This window comes from Nansenia antarctica, assembly GCF_963989245.1.
Source record: "Nansenia antarctica genome assembly, chromosome: 3".
Classification (NCBI taxonomy): Eukaryota; Metazoa; Chordata; class Actinopteri; order Argentiniformes; family Microstomatidae; genus Nansenia; species Nansenia antarctica.
The window spans coordinates 14,630,447-14,653,839 of NC_137688.1; the positions used below are offsets into that span (position 1 = coordinate 14,630,447).

General features: G+C 45.7%; 1 protein-coding gene across 1 annotated transcript in view; it reads left to right on the plus strand.

Moving 5' to 3' along the window:
• Window positions 1-285: 285 nt before the first annotated feature.
• The window catches only part of fstl5 (follistatin-like 5), a gene marked incomplete at both ends in the record, with an annotated part of 134,528 nt that continues 111,420 nt past the window's right edge, over window positions 286-23,393 (plus strand). The window contains 2 exons of the mRNA XM_080526953.1: window positions 286-444; window positions 13,207-13,237. Of these exons, the coding sequence (XP_080383079.1) occupies window positions 286-444; window positions 13,207-13,237 (190 nt within the window). The remainder of the gene's footprint in view (window positions 445-13,206; window positions 13,238-23,393) is intronic.

The window sequence follows — 23,393 nt, forward strand, 5'->3', positions numbered from 1 at the left end:
CGCACGCACACAGAGGCATGCACGCTCTCTCACACACACACACACACACACCACTTATTGATAGCGTTAGTTTAAACCACACACACACACACACACACACCACTTATTGATAGCATTAGTTTAAACCAGCGACAGATTCACTGTGCCCACTGTCTCCACTAATTACCTTGAGGGTGATGCATCGCCTCGGCCCAGAGCGCTATCGAACCGGCCTCGGCCTCGGCCCGACCAGCCAACCAACCGCTCACTTCTTCTTCTCCCTCTGTTTCGGACAGGAAAAGACCAATGAGGACGCTGCCGGGATGCTGGTCGCTGCTGGCGTCCCTGTGGGGAATTGCCCTGGTGTCGCTGGGCGCTGGCGCGGTGGAGGCGAGGCCCGGGATAGAGAAGGAGGGCTTCGGGGGACCGCCACCCTATCGACCCGTCGTGAGGTTCCGACATAAGGTATTGATCCGCTTCCTTTTCCATTAGCCCTCCGTAACAAGCGCAGGACGAGATGTTCGTCCGATGACCACGCTAATTGCCACAGAGTACCCGGGAGCGCACAACAAACAACAACAACTTTGCGTTTTTATTTATTTATCTGTGGGTTTATTTTTGGCTCGCGACCAGAAGTTGGGATGATTTATTGCCCTCTGTGCTTGCCAGGGGACTTTCAGAGACAACCTCACATCCCAGGCTAGATGGGCACGGAGAGAGAGAGAGAGAGGGAGGCAGATGGGTGAAGGCGGTTAGATACTGTTGTTTATTAAGCTACTTGTTGGATACTAAAATGAAGAATATAACTCTGAGTAGTTTAAGACTATTTATTGAAACAAAGTACAGGTCTGAGAGAGAGAGAGGGGAGAGAGAGAGAGAGAGAGAGAGAGAGAGAGAGAGAGAGAGAGAGAGAGAGAGAGAGAGAGAGAGAGAAGCTGCGTGGTCAAGATGAGAGAGAAGAAGAAGAAGAGAAGAGCTGGTGCCTTGCTCCCCATTTTATAAACAATAGTATACAGTTGTAAACAATGGCCTATCACCTTCACTGAATAGATGCTTGAGGTGTGAAGAGTAGGAGACCCTGCCAATATGATGTCACCCTGCCTAAAAGTCATTCCAGGTTAAAGTTCAAGTCAGATTCACAGGAAGTAAACATATGGCCCTTAAGTCAGATTCACAGGAAGTAAACATATGGCCCATAAGACAAAGGATGTGTTTACAAGGTGTCATAAAACCCCCCTAGTCAGGAGAACAGGCCCATACCATATACCCATGCATGTGTGTGTAAGTAAAATATACTACAATACAGAGGGGGATGTGAATGTTAAAAGTTGACTTAATATTTTAGCGAGAAAAACATTTCTGAGAGCGTTTCGAGAGCGTGATAGAATGTTGAGAGCGTAATAGAATGTTGATCGACTCGGAAACGAAGATGAGAAGTGCAAGTACAATGAGATTCGATTATACTTTTCTAGATATATCTCTCAACATCCCAAAGCTCTTTCTCTCTCTCTCTGTCTCTCTCTCTCTCCCACTCCAGGCCCACAACAGTCTAAATTCTAATGGTCTTTGCACAGTGGCGTATTGAATAAACACTGTGAGAATGTGAAATTCATGCCCTGCGTTGTTTGACAAAGCTTACATTTTGAAATCCCCACTCCTTTTATCGAGCTGTTTATGTATAATGTGTGGCACAGGGTGCCTGTCTTGATGTCGGAAATAGCTTTCATTTGAATAGGCAATCACCCTTAGTTCTTGTGTGTTTAGCAACTCGGCAGATATTATGCAGCGAAAGTAACTGCGCCCCCATGCATGAGTCATAGGTCTGAAGTTAGCATTTGAACGCTAACATCTGCAAGCTCACTAACTATTTGAATTAGCACTTGGGATACAAGCATATTCATCTCATGTACTTATACTCACTGTAATACTGTATACTGTCATACCATGCACTGTCTACAATGTATGTCGACATAATAATGTCTTTTGCACTATGCCGCTATTTGCAGAGATCTGTTAGAAACTAACTATGTTTCCTTGTCTTAGTACTTAATCTAATCTAATCTAATCTAATCTAATTTAATCTCACGCAGGGCTCTGTCCCTTGCAGTGGTTTTGTAGTTCCAAGGTTTTCCCATCCAGGTTCAGACTCAGGTTCACACCTGGCTAATCTCATACCTGGAGAAACTTTTTTTTTTCCGGCATTTTCTTCGCCGTCATTTCACAAAGAGTTTGTTTTTGTCCTTGTGAAAGCCCAGAGGCAGTGACCGCTCTGTCAGACAATCAGGCGCTGTGGAGCATGAATAATAATGACTTATGTAAACACGCCCACAGCAGCAGGCTGTGTAGTTATTGACGATTTTTTTATTTTCAAAACAAACACACATGTTGGTTTATTAGGTGCTTCAGAAAGATGCAAAAATTAAATAGACTTGATTGGAGCTTTAAGGAAGCCTGTGAGAGTAAACATGTTGATTGCAGCGTTACGTAACCGATCGTTAAAGCCTCTCTGGACCGCACCGAAAACGGCAGCGGTGTCTGGAGACGGGAGAGAGGAGCTTGTCTTTTGTCTCTAGGTATTAGTGCCAGATTTTTCTCCAAACACACAAACGGATTGATTAGCATAGGGAAACACTCCTGGCCCTCTCATTACGCACAGAGATAAAACCACCACAACAACAACATTCGGCCCATACATTCTCTATTGCTCAATGCCCCCCCAAAAACTGTGGCCTTTAAATAGAGACTTTGTCCTTCCACTGAAGAGATTGTTTCGATTGGCGTGTTAGTCGTGTTGGCATGGGAACACAAACCTGAGACAATGGTAATATGAAGAGGAGGCATCAGCAATGATTATTAATGTATGAGAGAGGGAGGGTGGGGGAGCGATAGAGAGAGAGAGAGAGAGAGAGAGAGAGAGAGAGAGAGAGAGAGAGAGAGAGAGAGAGAGAGAAAGAGAGAAAGAGAGAGACAGACTTGAGAAAAAGACAGAGTGAGAGAGATGCTGTAGAGAAAGAGAGAGAGGGAGAGAGAGAGATAATTTAGAGAGAGAGAAAGTGAGAGAGAAACTATAGAGAAATATATACTGTAGAGAGAGAGAGAGAGAGATGAAAAACAGGAGGACAGCTGGTATAAGCGGAGCGTGAGTGCGGAGCCAGAGGCGGGGGGACGGGGGACGGGGGGGGGGGGGCGAGGGGTGGGGGGACGAGAGGGGGGGAGCTGCTGGGATCCCAGGCACCAAGGTCACACCACCACGAGAGATGCTGTGAAAAGTACTTCTGGCTTGTTTTCATTTAATGTGAAACACGGCGTGCGTGGTGGGGGCGAAGTGGTGAGGACCTACAGTTGTTACTGTTGTGCTAACAATGGGAATAGACTGGTTTAACACTGTTTTCTTTAGTTTTTTTAATTATACAGTGCTAATTTGCTAAACAAAACAAACAAAACAACTAAACACATGTGTCTTGTGGGAGGCTGGTGGAGGTAGAAATGAGAGGACGGGCTCATTGTGATGCATGGGATGGAGGTATCAAACACAACGTGTCCTCAGTACCCACAGTGGAGGTTTAAAATACGACGAACGCTAACCGTTTTTTTTTTTTTTTCTTTTTACCGACGCCAGTCTTTTTTGCTCGGTATATCACTTTAAACTGCAACACATTACCAGTGTTGGCCCTATAATGAGTTCATCATTCAAGTCCTGAGCAGCGGGACAGAACTGCATCAACGCCGCAGTCGACCGCCCCGCATCCCTGACAGCTGCCTTTCAGATACAGACAGGGGGAGGCTGGGGAGGGTGGGGGAGGCAGGGGTAGGCTGGGAGAAAGAGGCTGTTGGAGGCAGGAGGAGGATGGGCGGAGGCTGGTGGGAGGCAGGGAGAGGTATGGGAGGCAGAGGGAGGATGGGGGGAGGCTGGGGGAGGCAGGGGGAGGCTGGGAGAGGCAGGGGGAGGCTGGGAGAGGCTGTTGGAGGCAGGGAGACGCTGTGGGAAGATAGGGGAGGCTGTGGAAGGCTGTGGGAGGATGGGGGAGGTGGGAGAGGTGTGGGAGGCAGAGGGAGGATGGGGGAGGCAGGGAGAGGCTGTTGGAGGCAGGGAGACGCTGTGGGGAGATAGGGGAGGCTGTGGGAGGCAGAGGGAGGATGGGGTAGGTGGGAGAGGTGTGGGAGGCAGAGGGAGGATGGGGAAGGCAGGGAGAGGCTGTGGGAGGATAGGGGAGGCTGTGGGAGGCAGACATCGGAGGACAGGCTCATTGCAATACACAGAATGGAATGAGGAATGGGATCAAACACACGTGTGTTCAGTCCAGGGGTATTCAACTCCAGTCCAGAGAGATGTACTGGTGTGTAGGCTTTGGTTCTCGTCGAGCACTAACACGTTTGTTAACTCATGGCTCTGGAGAGGACAACTCAGGTGTGTTTGTTAGTGCTAGGCTGGAACCAAAACCTGCACACACCGTTAGCTCTCAAATGAAATCGTCTAGTCCCACACTGAGTCAAAATCAAATCAATAGAAAATCTCCATTGAAGATACATTTACTCTAAGGCTTTAAGGCTTAATGTGTGTGTGAGGAAACCAGCCCGTGCGGTACACATCCAAGCTCCCTCAAAAGTAATGAAATGTCATTGTAAAAACGTCCATGGAAGCCCCTAGGGAAGACCAACGTCCTGTGGCAAAAAAGATATGCGCACGTTTGTGAAATAATCAATCACACATTCCTCATGGGTGTCTGTGTGTAAGAGGTCCCGCAACACATTTTCTCTGAGGGTACACACACACACACACACACACACACGCACACGCACACGCACACGCACACGCCCGGCACAGGGCCGATAACATCACTGCTGTTGCCGGGGTAAACACGTTCTTATTCAACATACTGTACATCTTCAGAAGAACATGAGTCCAAGGACATACTTGAATCATTTAATCAGATTTAATAATTCCTACGGTTTTCGGACAAAATCCTCCATCGAAAAAAGACTGACCGCGGCTACCGGCCATCCCGGCAGCGTCCCACCCCTCCCTCCTCTGTTTGTTTGTGTGTTTGTCGGCCTGATTAGATCCGGCGAAGATCTGCCGTCGCGTGGATTTGGTTAATATCCGTTTTGAGTTATGGGGCCGCTGAGGAGGTACCAGCAGCCCAACAGTAGATTAATCATAATGTGTTGTGATTAATTAACCTATCACTGCCAGAGAGTATCCTATCTCCTCCTTGTCTCCTGTGACTTTGTGCTCTGCAGCCGAACTCGGCTTCCTGACTTCCATTATGATACTGTGGTAACGGTGAACATGCTAGATTGATTACAGGGGAGGCTGGTGGAGATACAGTATACAGTATCACAGTGTGTGGTTGTTACCAAATTCCTGATTACCAGATGTTTTTTTTTACATTTTTGGTGTTTAGCAGACAGACGCCTTTATCCAAAGATAGATCTGTCTAGATCCATTTGTCTAAGTAAGTGAATCGTCTATCCACCAGTCATCGTAAGAAAAACAAATCGATGCTAGGACCAGGGGCAATTGGCAGTCACAATGCTAGAAGAAGCAAGATTTTTAAATGTTATTAATTGTATTTTGTATTATTAATTTATTTACAGTAGAGAAACTGTACAGGCGGGTAGTGGGGATGAGGAGGTCTTAACGAGGGACAGTTAAGATGTAGCCTGAAGAGATGGGTTTTCAATCTACGGCGGAAGATAGGTAGTGACTCTGCAGTCCTGACAGCAGTGGGAAGCTCGTTCCACCAGCGGGGCGACAGGACAGTGAAAAGTCGTGACCGAGTAGCGTGACTGCTGCATCCACATAAAGGCGGTAGTGCCAGGCGACCAGCTGATTGAGAAATTGCCATTTCTACCACCACCAGCCTCCACTGACTGATGTATGTTAAGATGTTCCTCGTCTTCTGAAAAAATGTGTCGGAATCACAATGACATCATAGTCAATTCATCACTTTGATGTAACAGCAATAATGTACAATGTTCATCAAGCGAATCGATAACAAAATGTCAAATGTTCATCAAGCGAATCGATAACAATGAATTCCGATTTTCCATTAGCTCTTAGCACCTATTTGCATTAAAGATCTATGAAAGAAAAAAACTGTCACATTGGATGAAATAAAGGTCCACGGAATTGCCTGGAATCATGTGTTGCTGTGTGTTCTAAACCATTCAATAACCAGAGGAGGATGAGCTCAGCGTGACGCCACCAGGCCTCCCCACCAGAACAGGAACAACAATCCTGAAGGACTGAAGCTAACTGGCCACTTACCCCCCTGCTCTGACAATGACTACCACTGGCCCCACTGAGGCGCAGGGACGGGGGAAGGCAAGGGAGGGAGGGAGGGAGGGGGGGGGGGGTGAGAGAGATAAAAGACAGAGAGAGAGAGTGAGAGTGAGAGAGATGGGATTAGAGAGAGAGAGAGAGAGGGGGGGGGGGGGGTGAGAGAGAGATTGTGTGTGTGTGTGTGCGTGAGTGTGGGTGCGCGAGTGTCTGTATGTAAGAGAGCGAGAGTGAGAGAGAGAGTGCGAGAGAGACAGAGAAGGAGGGGGTTGCCTCTACCTCTTCTACACCAAAGGGATTGATTGTCCAACAGCACAGCTGAATGATAGCTACATGATAGCTGCGACTCCATGATAAAACAGATGAGTCCACAGAAACCAGCCTATACGTCCCGCTAAATAGAAAAGTTGAGCGTGCAGCAAAACATGATATATGTGCTCTCATCTACGGTTAAATTAATGTGTTAGGGTGCCTTATTAACGCAGGGGAGGAATGTCATCGTAGCATTTGCATACTGCCTCATCTGTCTTATGAGGATAGAACGCCTGGGCGCTACAGTCATCTGTCAGAGCTGTCCAGAGAATTAACGTTACATTACGACTCATTGTGAAAAATAACCCTTTTATGAAGGGTCCCCTCTCAACAACGTGGCGTTGCTCTGGGCCTGCAGCTAACAGCAGCTTCGTTACGGTGAAGGTGAAGCGCCCAACGTCCAGTCAAGGTCTCTCCACATGCCGGGGAGAGAGTAGACCGTAGACGTCCAGGTGTGCACCTACTGTCAGACAAGGCTTTTTGTTTTTGTTTGGTTTGCAAATGGCTAGGACGAAGACAGTTTCTACAGTCAGTCAGGACGAAGACAGATTCTACAGTCAGACAGGACAAAGACAGTTTCTACAGTCAGTCAGGACAAAGACAGTTTCTACAGTCAGGACAATTCAGGCCCTGAACACAGCAAAGACCTAGGTTCTAGGCCCTGGACAATCTAGACAAATTGATGGCAGCTACTAGATTGAAATCAAGTGTAATACTGAAACACAACTGTGTACATTTCAAACCTGCAAACTGCGACACTTTAAATGAATGTGCAATAACACTATGTGCAATATGACAACCCTAGGGTACATAAGGTTCAGAGAATAGGAAATGTTAGAATAGGTATAGCATAGCATAGAGTACAGCACAGTGTTTTATTTGTATAGTATAGTATAGTGGATAGTGTATATAGCCTTTATTTATGTAAACCAGCTCTTTTCCCTTCTTGTTTTTAGTTTTTTTTTCCTAACACCAGGGGAGCCCCCCCTCCCAAATTTCGTTGTTTGGTACCTGTACTATATAAATGACAATAAAGACCATTCATTCATTCATTCATTCATTCATTCATTCATTCAAAGACAGTTTCTACAGCCAGGACAAAGACAGACAAACCCAGCGGCAACATGTTGAGCTTACGGCTCCATAATAGATTGAGCCGGCCCTGGGTTGACCGGGCTACCAGACCTGTGATGCGGTGAGATTGTTTTGTGCTGAGGCCTTGGATGTTTGGTATACTGTCTAGACGCAGGCTCTCCCTGAGTCATTCACCTTACTGTACCCTACAGAGCTTCTGGCTCTGTCCTCAACAGCTTATCCACATGTCCTAGCCTATATATAATAATACAAATATATATATACCATTAAACTGACACTTTTATCCAAAGCAAATTATAATTGCAGTGAGTGTATACATGTTGTCAGTATATATGGTCCCAGCGGGAATTGAACTTCAAACCTATAAACATTATTAGTGCCAGGCAGGGGCGGATTTAGGATCGTAGGAGATCCGGGGCTTAGCCCAGAGGGGGAATATATTGTGCGCGCGGAGCGCGCCGGAAAATGTTGCCTTCAACCTTCAACTTACCACCACCTTAAAGCGGACAAAAGGCACTGGAGAACACATATACATTCACACCCTTTAATGAAGCAAACTAATTGTGGTGGTTCTGGGCACAGAGGGAGGTCAGCACACGTAGCTCCCCCTGTCAGTCACCATCATTTATATTTGTATAGAATTACATAATTGATGGGCTGAGGCTAGTTATGTTACAGTATGTATATCAGGGCAGACTCTGTGCTCACCACTTATATTGTATTTAGAGTCTTGTCCTGTGTTATATGACGATATATTACATGTATCGTTGGCCTGTGTATAGTACTGTGAAATCAAATCCCCCCTGGGACATTAAACAAACTTAGTTAGTTAGCGTTACATCTTAGGATAGATTTGAGTCATGTTCTGTATACATACATACTACCATAAGGGCATACTTAATGTGGTTACTCCATGTTTACTAGCTGTAACATTAACGTTACATCATTCTTTTTCACCTGTTACTCAGTCAACCAGAGTGCAGATATCAAAGACTATCAGCCTGTTATTCACTTTATTTGTATAAGTATTATCCTTTGTTTGATTTCTTACCATGTACCGTAACAGTACCTTGCTATGTTTCATTTTCATTATAACATAACGTTATGTTATGATAGCCAGCTAGCATTAGCAAACCGGAAAAGTAGTGTCAGTGAGTCAGTCACCTTTCTAATAAGATTCACAAACCTGAAACATCATCTATGTCATCACTGCTGGTGATGTCATTGTTGTCAGCTGCTGATACGGCTGCTGCAACAGTTCTTGGCGCTTGTTTTGTTGAAAACAACTTTCGGATATCCATCCTTACAATTTTGCAAGTCAGGCACTGATTGAGATCACATCTTCTTCAGGGCAGGGTAGGCTACGCAGTATGCAGGCTAATGTCGCGCAGCTGCTGCCTCTCTGTTGGACTCCGGTACTGCACGTTACTCACGAGCTAAATTATATATATATATATTATTATTTTTTTAAGTAAAACATTCGGGGCTTTTCAGAAAACATCCGGGGCTTGAGCCCCAGTAGCCACCCCCTAGCGCCGCCCCTGGCGCCAGGCTCTACCAACTGAGCCTCAGAGGACCCCAATGTGGTTGAGTTTAAGCTTCTGTCTCCCAATACACTCCACTCTTTTTTCTTTTCTTTTTTATCCGAGCTGCTGTACTGTATATAAAGTAATTGATTGAAAATCATGGAAGAGTCCATGATCTTTGACCTCCGAGAGCCTGCTATAGGGATGAGGGCCCTTATCAGAGCAGGACAAAATGGAGGAGAGGCTGAAGCCGAGGAGAGCCACGGACACCGACCACGCACTGGCCTACGCACACAGCGTGTCTGGATGAATACAGGATGAATTGTGAGAGAGAGAGAGAGGGAGAGAGGAGGAGAGAGAGAGAGAGAGAGAGAGAGGAGGAGGAGAAAGAGAGAGAGAGCGATAGATCAGTATGGTTGAGTTCAAACGCTTGCTAGTGAAACAGCTTCCCTGGGATATGTGGAGTACAGAGGGAGGGAGAGAGGGAGAGCACAGAGGGAGGGAGAGCACAGAGGGAGGGAGGGAGAGAGCGATAGCACGCAGAGAGGGAGAGGGGGAGCACAGAGGGAAGGAAAGAGAGAGAGAGAGAGAGATAGCACACAGAGAGGGGAAAAAGGGAGTGCACCGGGGGAGACAGGGAGCGAGCAATAGCACAGAGGGAGGGAGAGAGGGATAAGAGATAAAGCTGGAGAGATACAGGCGGCCAGCCAACTAGCTATCAGGGGGCACGGCGTGCAGCTGGGCACTCCACCATCCTCTTAGAGCAGGAGAGAGGGAAGAGAGAGAGAGAGAGAGAAAGAGAGAGAGAGGGAAGAGAGAAAGAGACAGAGAGGGAGAGAGAGGGAAGAAAGAGGCAGACAGAAAGGGAGAGAGAGAGGGAAGAGAGAGACAGAGAGAGAGGGAGGGAAGAGAGAGACAGACAGAGAGGGAGAGAGGGAAAGAGAGACAGACAGAGAGAGAGACAGACAGAGAGAGGGAGAGGGAAGAAAGAGACAGACAGAGAGAGAGAGAGAGGGAAGAGAAAGAGAGGGAGAGGGAAGAGAGAGACAGACAGAGCGAGAGAGAAGAGAGAGACAGACAGAGAGGGAGATGGAGAGGGGAAGAGGTAGAGTTAGGGAGAGAGAGACAGACAGAGAGGGAGATGGAGGAAGAGAGAGAGAGGGGTAGAGTTAGGGAGAGAGAGAGGAGAGAGAGACAGAGAGGGAGGGGGAGAGAGAGAGAGGAGAAAGGGAGAGGGGTAGAGGGAGAGGTAGTTAGGGAGAGAGAGGATATAGAGAGACAGAGGTAGAGGTACTGTAGAGTTAGAGAGACAGAGAGAGAGCGAGACAGAGAGAGGGAGCCAGACAGAGAGAGAGAGAGAGAGAGAGAGAGAGAGAGAGAGAGAGAGAGAGAGAGAGAGAGAGAGAGAGAGAGAGAGACAGAGAGACAGAGAGAGAGTTGCCAAGGGCTCCTGGAAAACCTCTAGACTTTAAACATGCAGACTAGCTGACTTCCATGAGCAGGAAGTCTCTCCTCCGCTAATTAATCTCCCCAGCTAATTGAGCCTCTTATGAACAGTAACTACCATTGAAGTGCAGGCAGAGAGCCATGTGTCTTCATGCTAAGCCTGGCGGCCGTCGACATAGAAGACCACGATTCATCTGTGAAGGTTAGAATGAAGCAGAGGAACATGCTAGTCAGTGCCAGTTAGGGAATTATTCAGCACTATAGGAATTAGTTCTGGTTTATTTTTACAACGTCGTATCAAAGAAGCTGTCCAAAGCTAGCGAGAGATTCAGACTATAGGGCGTAGAGCGACGGTGTGTCATTTCCTCATTCGGTCGTTGTGTTCGTTATGGGGTTTCCTGTTTCCAGGCGGGGACAGGAAATTAAGAATTAATACCGGCAGTGGGGCTCAGGGGTCCACGGTGGGTTCAGATACGTGAATATGCTGACAACAACACGTCGTCTACTGTGATGACTGGAGTCCTCTGGCAGAGGACACAAATGCACGACTTGAGACCAAAAAAATAAATAAACCAAAAAAACTTCAAAGGAAAGTCTTTTACTTTGAAAAGCAGGTTGGGTACACGGCAGATAATCCGGCACGGAGAAGACAAGAGGCAGCGTCAGGGAAACTAGCAGAGATCAAACACCAGGAATACTTAACGCAAGGATGAATTGCTGGAACGTTTGGCACGAAGGACAAAGGCGAACTGGCACAGAGACAGGGCAGCACACAGGAGAGGGAAGGAGGATGAGGGACAGGTGACAGCAATAAACCAATACGCTGCCAAAAACAAGTATTCTACAATGAAAGGTGCGTCATGTCCCTCCCCCATGGTTTTTGATTGATTGAAAACTTTATTAGAAGATTTGCAGAAGTAGGTACATGAAAGTACATATTACATACAAGGTCAACTAACAGGATAAAAACCCAAGAAAGCCACTGGCTTATTTCAATTGGGGTCCTTGATTTGTCACGACTGTTCCATCAGTAGCGATCACAGAGTGAGATCCCTTGAAAGAAACATATTTACCAACGCTGTTTTGGTCGGGAGTGGACTCACCGATTTTCACACATGCATAAACACGACAGCTAATGTCCGACACAGCAAGTCCATTTAATAAAATTAAAATATTGGGGGGTTATACTATTAGGGAGGATATTGTTGTTCTGGAATGGATATTCAGAATTTCGCAGTGGTGGCTCCTTCAATTGTGTGCATTTATTCTACTCCCTGAAATTCCACCCGATATGTATTCATGTCGACAAGGCGATCTGCCAGAGGAACTGTTCTAGTGGAAAGGAGCGGGAAGACAACAAACACACGCATCAACATATCCATGCTTACGAGGGCCTTCTCTCAGCGGAGAACTTACATCACCTGTCAAGTCTCTGTTAAACTGATTCTGTCATACAGTCCAGCACATCCATTTTTCCCCATGGAATACAGGTTTGAGCAAAAAAACAAAAATCTCTTTCTACAGCTTCAACATGCAAATCCATGTGGACAAAGACCGATAGTCTCCAATCTCGTGTCTGGAGTGTGGAGAGCAGGAAGGAGAATGCTCTAGTTATTGACTCAAGACCTATTGCATTATGGATGCAATTCATAACCCCTCCATACTCGTAGCAACCAGTGAGGAATAAAAAAAAAAGAGAAAAAAAAGGATGAATGTTTTCAGTTGGAGAGTGAGCGAAAGAGGAGAGAGGTGTGGCGGAGAAAGACGGTGTAGGAATCAAATATTAAATGCCTGTGTGTATAATTCTTATTCATGTTGGGCGTTGCAGTCAGAGAATGGCCAAGCCGGCTGCGTTCTTTTCTCAGGGATAATTGAACCTTTTAGTCCATCTTATAATGGCCTGAGTACTGTCATTGTCCACTGAATACTCATGAGTCACTTGTAAATAATTTGGCAGCGGAGCCCCTGAGAAATATTTTCTTTAAAAGGATAATGGTATGGAACACTTTCAACTGCCACTCCCTCGTCTCTGTGACCTTCCCGTGGCCTCCGCAGGCTTGTCCTGATGGAGATAACTGTCAATCACTCTGCATTCTGGTGGAAAAAAAACAGCCCCCTGAACTGTAACCACACTTAACGCGATCGATACGTCCTCCCGGGGGAATCACATTACCCTCAGATTCCGCAACGTAACGTTATTCACCGCGAGCTATGTAGAAACACAGCGTCTCCCTAATGCATTTACATGTACAAGCGTTCACAATGAAGAGACGTTACGTTTCTGCAAGCAGTTGGGGTTTCACTCATAAAATTGCAGATTGCTCTGTGTGTGTGTGTGTGTGTGTGTGTATGTGTCAGAGTGAGTGTGTGTGTGTGTGTTTGTTTGTGCATGACTGTGTTTGTGTGTATCTGCCTCTGTGCGTGCGTGCATGTGTGTGGGTGAGAGTGAGTGTGTATGTGTGCATGACTGTGCGCCTCTCTGTGTGCGTGCGAGTGCGTACTCTACTCCTGCATGTTTGACAGTGTGATATCTGACGTCTTGTGTTTGTGTTTTTGTTTCAGCAGGACGGGATCCCGGGGAGTCTGAGGATAAAGGGTACGTTTCCATCTCTCTTCTCTCCCGCTACACTACAGCACACTACACTACAACACACTACACTACAACACACTACACTACCACACACTACACTACCACACACTACACTACACTACAACACACTACACTACAGCACACTACACTACAACACACTACACTACAACACACTACACTACCACACACTACACTACAACACACTACACTACCACACACTACACTACACTACACTACAACACACTACACTACAACACACTACACTACCACACACTACACTACAACACACTACACTACAACACACTACACTACCACACACTACACTACAGCACACTACCCTACAACACACTACACTACCACACACTACACTACAACACACTACCACACACTACACTACCACACACTACACTACCACACACTACACTACAACACACTACACTACAGCACACTACACTACAACACACTACACTACACTACACTACAACACACTACACTACACTACAACACACTACACTACCACACACTACACTACACTACAACACACTACACTACCACACACTACACTACACTACAGCACACTACACTACAACACACTACACTACCACACACTACACTACTGCACACTACACTACCACACACTACACTACACTACACTACCACACACTACACTACACTACACTACACTACAACACACTACACTACACTACCACACACTACACTACCACACACTACACTACCACACACTACACTACAACACACTACACTACACTACAGCACACTACACTACAGCACACTACACTACACTACAACACACTACACTACCACACACTACACTACTGCACACTACACTACCACACACTACACTACACTACACTACCACACACTACACTACACTACACTACACTACAACACACTACACTACACTACCACACACTACACTACCACACACTACACTACCACACACTACACTACAGCACACTACAGCACACTACACTACAGCACACTACACTACAGCACACTACACTACACTACACTACAACACACTACACTACACTACCACACACTACACTACAACACACTACACTACCACACACTACACTACCACACACTACAACACACTACACTACAACACACTACACTACACTACAACACACTACACTACACTACAGCACACTACACTACAACACACTACACTACACTACCACACACTACACTACACTACACTACCACACACTACACTACACTACCACACACTACACTACACTACAACACACTACACGACAGCACACTACACTACACTACCACACACTACACTACACTACAGCACACTACACTACACTACAGCACACTACACTACAACACACTACACTACACTACCACACACTACACTACACTACACTACACACACTACACTACAACACACTACACGACAGCACACTACACTACAACACACTACATTACAACACACTACACTACAACACACTACACTACAGCACACTACACTACCACACACTACACTACCACACACTACACTACAACACACTACACTACAACACACTACACTACCACACACTACAACACACTACACTACAACACACTACACTACAACACACTACACTACAACACACTACACTACAACACACTACACTACAACACACTACAGCACAACACACTACACTACAACACACTACACTACAGCGCACGACAGCACAACACACGACACGAAAGCACACTACAGCACAACACACTACACTACACTACAGCACAACACACTACAACACACTACAGCACAACACACTACACTACAGCACACTACACTACAACACACTACAGCACAACACACTACACTACAGCACACGACAGCACAACACACAGCCTGGCCTCTGACGGCACGTTAGCAAATCGCACGGCTGAGAATACGGTGAAACTGGACGTGTTTGCGATCACTTCCCTCCTGTAAAACGGCTCGCATACTACAAGGCCCCCGGTGGTGATTAATGAAAGGTGGATAAACGCACCGGTTCATTAAAAGCCTCAAGACGGCAAGTAAATCAATCGCAGATAGAAGCAAACGGCGCCGCAGGTCCACTTGGAATGGTTAATCAGTGTTTCAATAACAGGTGACGGTTACTCATCGATACCCGATGACGACGTCCTGGGGGGGAGGAAAAACTTGCGGAGTGTGTTGATTTTAATTTGTCTAACACTTCCAATACAGCGTCAGGCTGGTGGATTATCCTGCGGCGCAGTTGGCCTTTACCTGCCATTGATTGAATGAGGGCTTCTAGAATCACGTGCAGAACACGAACATGTGTTCCAAAAGAGAACACTGATGCTGTCCAATGAGAAGGCAGAGTTCTGCTGGTACAGTACTATTCATCAGAGCAGTCATACGTCATCTACCTGTCATCAGAACGATCACGCCCCCTTTTGGTTGGTAGAAGTGGTAGAAGTTTGACTGGCAGTCAATGCAAATGTGTGGTCTTTACTACTTTAATATAATAAAATAAGAAAACAGTATTCCCTTTTAGCTATTAGGAGCCCAAATCTGATGGCCAGTCAGGCAAACAATTATATAGTGTCGTTGCCATCAATGATCAACGTCGTTTTATAGAAGACATTCATGAAATAGGGGTTGATGTGTCCTTTCAGTCTGCCTCCATCCATGTGGATGATGATCCGACCCAAGAGCCTGAGGTGTCATATAACCCTAACTCATATCCTGACATATACAACTACCTTATTGAATCTCCAGGTAATGTATTTAAGTCTATCACTTTTGCTGTTGTTAAGATACTTTATTTTTCTGTTTTGGTAGTCTGTCCAATGTGACACTTGCCCTCCTCCACCGGCCCTAGCTTTGGATCTAGCTTGCTGCTCGTTATTTTGATTATAAATTGTAGCTAGCTAGCTATACCATCTTCTACCACTTCTACCACCCAAAAAGGGGCGGGGACATGACGGGAGGGCAATGCGTTGCTCTGATGAATACAGTACCTGGGCCAATACCTTGATTTCAAAGGAGGCTTCAGTCCCTCTTAAAGACTTCCTCATCCCCACTACCCCACCCCCCTCTACAATAAATAAATAAATACAAAATATGAGAAAAAAAAAAGAAAAAAAGTAATTTTTCCTTCTTCTAGCATTGTAGCTGCCAATTGCCCCTGGTTTTTGGCATAGAATACTTTTTCTTACGATGACTGATGGATAGATGATTCACTTACTTAGAGAAATGTACCTGTGGTAAGTCGCTTTGGATTAAGGCGTCTGCTAAACACCAAAAATGTAAATGTGAAAATGAGGAGGCTAGAGAAAGTCTTGGAGGATGGGCTCATTCCTAATGCCTGGAATGGAATAAAGGAATGTTATGAAACACGTCCTCCGATTACCTGTACCAGCCTCCCCTGCTGGCTCTGTTTCAAGCGATCCACCACACTGTACATCAATACGATGTTGAAGATGAGCATATGGGAGAGAATCGACCAACTGCAGGGGAGAGGGAATGGGAGTGGGAGATGGGAATTGGAGAAAAATCACTTTCCTGTGGCTGTGAGAAAATGGTGTGTGTGTGTGTGTGTGGGGGGGGGGGGGGGGGGGGGGGGTAAAGGAGAGAACGGCTCTATTCACATCAAACTAGAGGCTGGTGGAGGTAGATAAGCTCACTGTAACTCACGGAACGCAATCAGAAATGCTATCCCGTAGCCTGCTGCAATTAATGCTCTGGTAAGAAAGTATACCTTCATTTGTGTGCTTTAAATAAATTAGAACACATTGTGGAACTCTTTTGACTTTCCCTTCTGTTCGTATGAACCACACAAGGTGCTCTGAGAGAAATAAACGTTGAAAAAGTTGAAGGGTCTAAACATGGCACCAGCTGCCGTACCTGAAGTGACTATCGTCATTTCACACATTGCTTTCAGAAGTCGGGCCTCTCGGCACGGAAGACATCCAAGTAGAAGTCCCGGCTGTCATTCACCAGCGTGTTGACCCTCTCATTTCTGAGAGGAGCGGATGGGCGCAGAATGAAAAGCTGAAGGATTTAGATCTGGCTGAATGAGTTTACCTTTCATATCCGCTCAGCCGTCCTCAGACGGGGAAGGGCAGCACATTAGAAGCTAACTAAACACAGGCTTACCTTCACTAGTAATTGCATGCATTATTCATTTAACTTTCCATCGGTTTCATGATCCCCCCCCCCAAATGATTGTGATGATACTGTACTCACACTTAAAAATAAATAAATAAATAAATAACTTTATTAAAAGCCCTACAGTACATAGATGCTTCACAATTATATTAAACTGACTAAAAATGATGTTAAACTGACTAACAATTAAATTATGATTAATTGACTGACTGATTGATTGATATTATACTGACTAACACAGTACAGACGATATCACACACATCCTTACGGGGCATCTATTGTTTTTGCTTGGCTATAAACAGTGAAATAAAGCCTGTTAGACAGTGAAATTACCTGGAACATCTCCCTATAGACCATTAGCCCTCTACCCTCTGCCTTCCAATGTGTCACGCGATTCAGATGCAATAATGCACAGCCCTGATAAATGTCAGTGCTCTCACACACTCTGTCTGACAGATGCATCTCATCTGTTACCCTGTTATTCTTGTCATGTCACAAGTGCCAGCGCACATACACACGCACACGCACACACATGCGTGCGTACGCGTAAGCGCACACACATCTAGACGTGAGCGCACACGCACACACATGCGTGCGCATGCGTAAGCGCACACACATATAGACGTGGGCGTACACACACACACACACACACACACACACACACACACACACACACACACACACACGTCCCTCCTAAACAAGAGTCAATGTCAGGGGAAAGGTCACCAGACTACTACCAAGATGTCTGCCACTAAGTGTTACGGGGGGGGGGGGTAATGGATGTTCCTCTATCACCCTCCGTAGGAAGGTCAGAGTGGTAATTGTAGAGGGTGCATTATCATACGGCACGGCCCCAGCTGTCTACAGTACTCTTTAATGCCGCCGCCGGCTCCACAGGCACACAGAGGCAGGTCTTTGGCTACCTTTCAGAAAGTTCATTTTCAAGGTCCCAGATAACAATAACGCCAGTGGAAAAAAAACATAAATAATTCAAATGTGGTATGTATTGATTCATTGCGGAATAGTTGTCATCTTTGCAAGTGGGTGGATTTCAACAAATGGATATAAAGTTGTCCGGTTATGCAAAAAGTTGTTTCGATGGATCTGCACTGTATTTCACTGTGATGGATGACAGAACCGAGTTTTCCAACTGACTTGAATGGGAACATGTTGATGAATTGGGTGACAAAAGGAATACTTCCACGTCAATTGTGTATTGAACTCGCTGACTTGGCAATTTTTTGTGTAATAGGCTTGTTTTGAATTGCTTGTTTTGCTCCTGACTCCAAATCAATCTTGGGAACAAGGGCACAGCTAGACTCGGGCCAAGATGTGTGTGTCATCAGTCCAAACACAACGTGAAGTTGTTCCGCTTCTATTCATAGTGTGTTTTCACACTCAATTTCGGAAATTGTTCTACTCCTACACTACATACCAGTGTAGGCTGGAGGAGGTAGAAATCAGACGACGGAGCTCATTGTAATACATGGAACGTAAAGAGGAACGGTATCAAACACTGGTACCATTGATACTATTCCTCATTCCGTTCCATGTATTACAATGAGCCCGTCCTCCGATTTCTACCGCTGGCAGCCTCCCCAGCTTCACACAGTAGAGACAGTGAGTGTCGGGAGAAAAACAAAACAATTACAGTCTCATATACAATCCAGGAACACGTCCAAAATGAAATGCCAGAATGTTGACGAAGACAGACAGGACGCCGTCTCTTTTCCCATAATGCAGTGCACAGTAATTGGAAACCCAAATGAAGTCTTGGGCACATCAGGCCCACTTCCTATTCTGTTTGGTACAAACTACCTCTGGGCCTAGGCCTCTGCCTGGGTGGAAATCCTATTTGCTGGAGTAAACAAAGTACTAGTCATACAATATTGAAAACCTGGTGCGACATACATATATTTTTCCATATTACATTCTGTGAATGCCAAACCAGGCTCAGCTTCCATTTGTGACAAAAGTTTATTTTTTTCCCCCATATTGAGGACTGCAAATGTTCTCCCTGCATAACAACGACTTCGACCTGTTCTTCGTTTTTGTTGCTAGGTGCTATACACGCAGGAGAGAGTAGTGGTGAGATTCCTATTTTGAATTCTTCACAGGAACAGTTCATTATTATTTGTTACCTGTAACAAATTCCCCAATCCGTGCTGTCTCCAATCTCATATAATGATATCATTTATTACTTTGTATGCAAAGCCGCCCACCCACCCCCCTACCCCCCCCCCCCCCCCCCGCTCCAGCTCTCGTACATTTGAATAATTCAAAGGTTGCAAAACATGGAGCTCCTAAATTGTATATTAATTATTCCCCCACCCCGCTACCCCTTGGGGTCCAGGGTACACTTTTAATAAGTCGACACAGGAGCGACTTGCATGAGACCGTATGGAGCTGAAGACATTCTGCAGCGCAGCACTTCCTCTCAGACAGAGCTGTGGTAAGAGAAGAGAGAGAGAGAGACTCCCTGTTGCTTCAATCACCACAGAGTCCCTCCCGTGGTCTCTTCCAGTTAATATGGAATGATTTTCAGAAGTCTTAATTACGTTACGGGAGATTAAGATTCACAGGGTGTTTCAGGACAGGCTTACAGCACCGTGGACGGGCAGCACACACACCGCTTCTGGTTCGGGAGGACGGAAGATTAGTTTTAATGAAGAGAAACCGGGACTTGTTTTGGTAACATATTGAGGTTATCTTTGTTAATAGTTGTCTAGAGGGTTATCAAAGGCTATGGGTTGAGGCTAGTTGGTTTTAACAAGAAAGAAGCTTTTTGATCCATTTCCTCCAAGAGATTCTGTTTTCTCTTCGCCTTAATGCGTTTCTGAATAATAACTACCAGTGCAGCCACAGACACGCCTTTAGAAAGGCATCCACTATGTACAGTGCTGGCCTGGGTTTGAGTTAGATCAGCCACTGTGACAAGCTTGCTTTGATTTTCGAGTGTAACAATGACTCAAGCTCTTTGACCCACAAAGGCCACAGACAGGTGGGCCTGACCTACATACAAGCCCTTGCTTACGGTGCCTCACGGGAGCGGTCACTCTCTGTCACACACACACACACACACGCACGCACGCACGCACACACACACAAACGCAGGCATACACGCGCACACATGTGCACGCACGTACCCACACACACGCAAATGCTCTCACACACATGCACGCAAACACCCACATGAAAATATATAGATATCGCTAGAAAGTATAGTCAGGGCTCCCAATGCGTGAGACTTGAGAGCCCTGGTATAGTATATGAACCAATTCATTTCTGCACGTCTACTAGAAGCCATTTTGGTTGTCACAGAGACCTTTGCTGATTGTACAAACTCTACACCAAAATGTGTTAAGGCAGATATTTTCTCATTTGAATCTCCAATTAGCTCCAGGAGGGCCACACTACATGAGAAAAGTCAATATTAGCATTACCTGAATATTCATGACCACAACTCTGGCATACAGGAGGCATACAGGAGGCATACAGGAGGCATACAGGAGGCATTTTGAACAAAGAATTCTTGTTACTAAGGTAATGTGCAAAAAGAGATTGAGCAGTTATTGTCAACTTTTCTGTGTGCATGTGTGCTTGTATGTGTGTGTGTGTGTGTGTGTATGTGTACGTGCGTACAAGCATGCAAGTGTGTGAGTGTGTGTGCGTGTCGAGAGAGAAACTTTGTAGTTTGGTATTTCTCAAACATCCTGGAGCTTTCACAAGGGAGACGTAGTGTCAAAAATAATGTTGTGGATACATCGAGCACTGCTGATAGCGATGGTCACCTTGCCAACTATCTCTCTATGTCTCCCCCAGAGTAACGCACAGTGTTCATATTGTAATAGAGTACGAAGTGCAGTTAAACCAAACAGCCGAGAGGAACAGTAGGAATGAAAATAAGTAATTTTCTTCTAGCATTGCGACTGCCTAGATTAGTTTTTTTCTTATGATAATTGATGGATAGATGACTTACTTAGTTAGACAAATGTATTTGTAGTTAAAAATGTGATGAAGGCGTCTGCTAAATGCCAAAAATGTCAATGTAAAATGTAACAGTAAACAAGTAGATTACCATGAATCCATGTTGATGTGTATTTGTGTATGTGTATTATACAGTGGGCGGTGGTAGCCTAGAGGTTAGAGAGGCCGGATAGCAATAGGAAGGTCGCTGGTTCCATCCCCGTCTCAGGAGGGAGCTCCATGTGCCCTTGAGCAAGGCACTTAACCCCTAATTGCTCCAGGGGCGGACCCTGTGCCTAGAGCAAGCAAAAAATACACAATTCCAACAATTGACAAGTTGATTGCGTGGCAATAAAACAATTATTATTATATTTTTTATTTATTTTTCTGTTCAATCTACAATACACACCGTCTCAAAACTATCACACTGCAAGAGCAGCCACATCATAACGATGGAAATACAAGGTCTGTGTAGATCAGAGAAGAGTTTTTGCACTCTGACCTGCTCTACTCTGACCTGCTCTACTCTGACCTGCTCTACTCTGACCTGCTCTACTCTGACCCTGCTCCAGTGATACCCAGAGAGCAAGAGGGCAATTTGGAATAGCAGGACTGAACAGGGCATGTCTGCTATTGATTAATAAAAAACAACAAATCCACAGGGTAAATTCCACTTTAAGCCTACAGTAGAATACTCCCAGAGTGCTGATACTACCTATAATTTCCAGCAAATGATGTCAAGGATGAATGGGATTAAATGAGGTGAAACCAATTAAACTGAGATCCATTCATTAATCTCTGTGATCCACAAAGGCCTCTGTTAGCTACTTACAATAGGCGGTGATGAAGGAACGGCGATAAAGGTCTCAACTCCCTCACTGAAGGTCAACACGCTAATTGCGCAGAGAGCATTAGCCTGAAGGACGGCCCGAGCTCCTAGCCAAGATTCCTCTTAATGCATTCTTTATCTGGCTGTGGACGCTGGATATCGACTCAAGGCTTTAGAATGAGGCCTTAAGTAGCTAGGCTACGCTTAGCGTAGAGGTTACGCTTCGCTTATAGGCTACGCTTCACTTAGAGGCTACACACCCTAGCCGGGATGTCCCTTACTTTGGGCAATCACAGGCCTCTTCATGCATACGTGTATAGCCTAATGTAAATTCCTGCAAACCCCCTGCCCCGCACAGTGGCACGCCATCTTTTGTCCCGTATTCGTCAGCGAGAAAGTTGGCAACCCTGCTAACACATCAACATGTGTTTATTACAGAGCGAGAGTTAATCAAGGATGGAGAAACAGTCTTTCATTAATTCTATGGGGGTTTCAAACGTGCTCATCAAAGGACATATCTAGCGTTGCTCTCTCAGTAAGCATGTACAGTAAGCGAGAAAGAGAACAGCGCAAGTATCACATCCAGTTTCCTTGTGGCGATTTAATGTCAAGACTAGACGCCCCACTGATGGTGTGTCTCTGAAACGACTGAAGCGCTTAGGTTGGTAGCTCACCCAGGCTCCTCTCTAAACCCGTCGTTTCTGTGATCACTATCGGCGCTCTTACACGCTGCGCATAAACACCCTGGATTCTACATGACAAGAATCAGGACACATGTTCCTGGTTGTACAGCCTATAGCGAGATGCTTCAGAGGCTTAGCCTATCTCCTGCTTTCATCTAATCTCCAGTCGTTCTCCTGGGCCCCCGGTTCAGTACACAGCCCCACTACTTGGATGGCCTCTGTTGAGTTGAATGGAGTGATTTATCCCTGGGCTGTTCTGACAACCTCACTGATCCATTTGCTATGGTTAGGCTTTCTGACTCTGAGGAAGCCTTTACTGTCGGATGGGGGGAAACTGAGGCCTGTCTCTTAGCCTTACTGGCATCTAGAGACGGAGAGAGAGAGGGAGAGAGAAAGAGAGAGAGACAGAGAGAGAGAGGGAGAGAGAGTGTGTGGGTAGAGAGACTTATTGAGTGAGAGTGGGGGGTGTGAGAGCGAGTGAGAGTGGAGAGAGAGAGAGAGTGAAGGAGAGGGAGTGAGCGAGAGTGAAACCGGGTA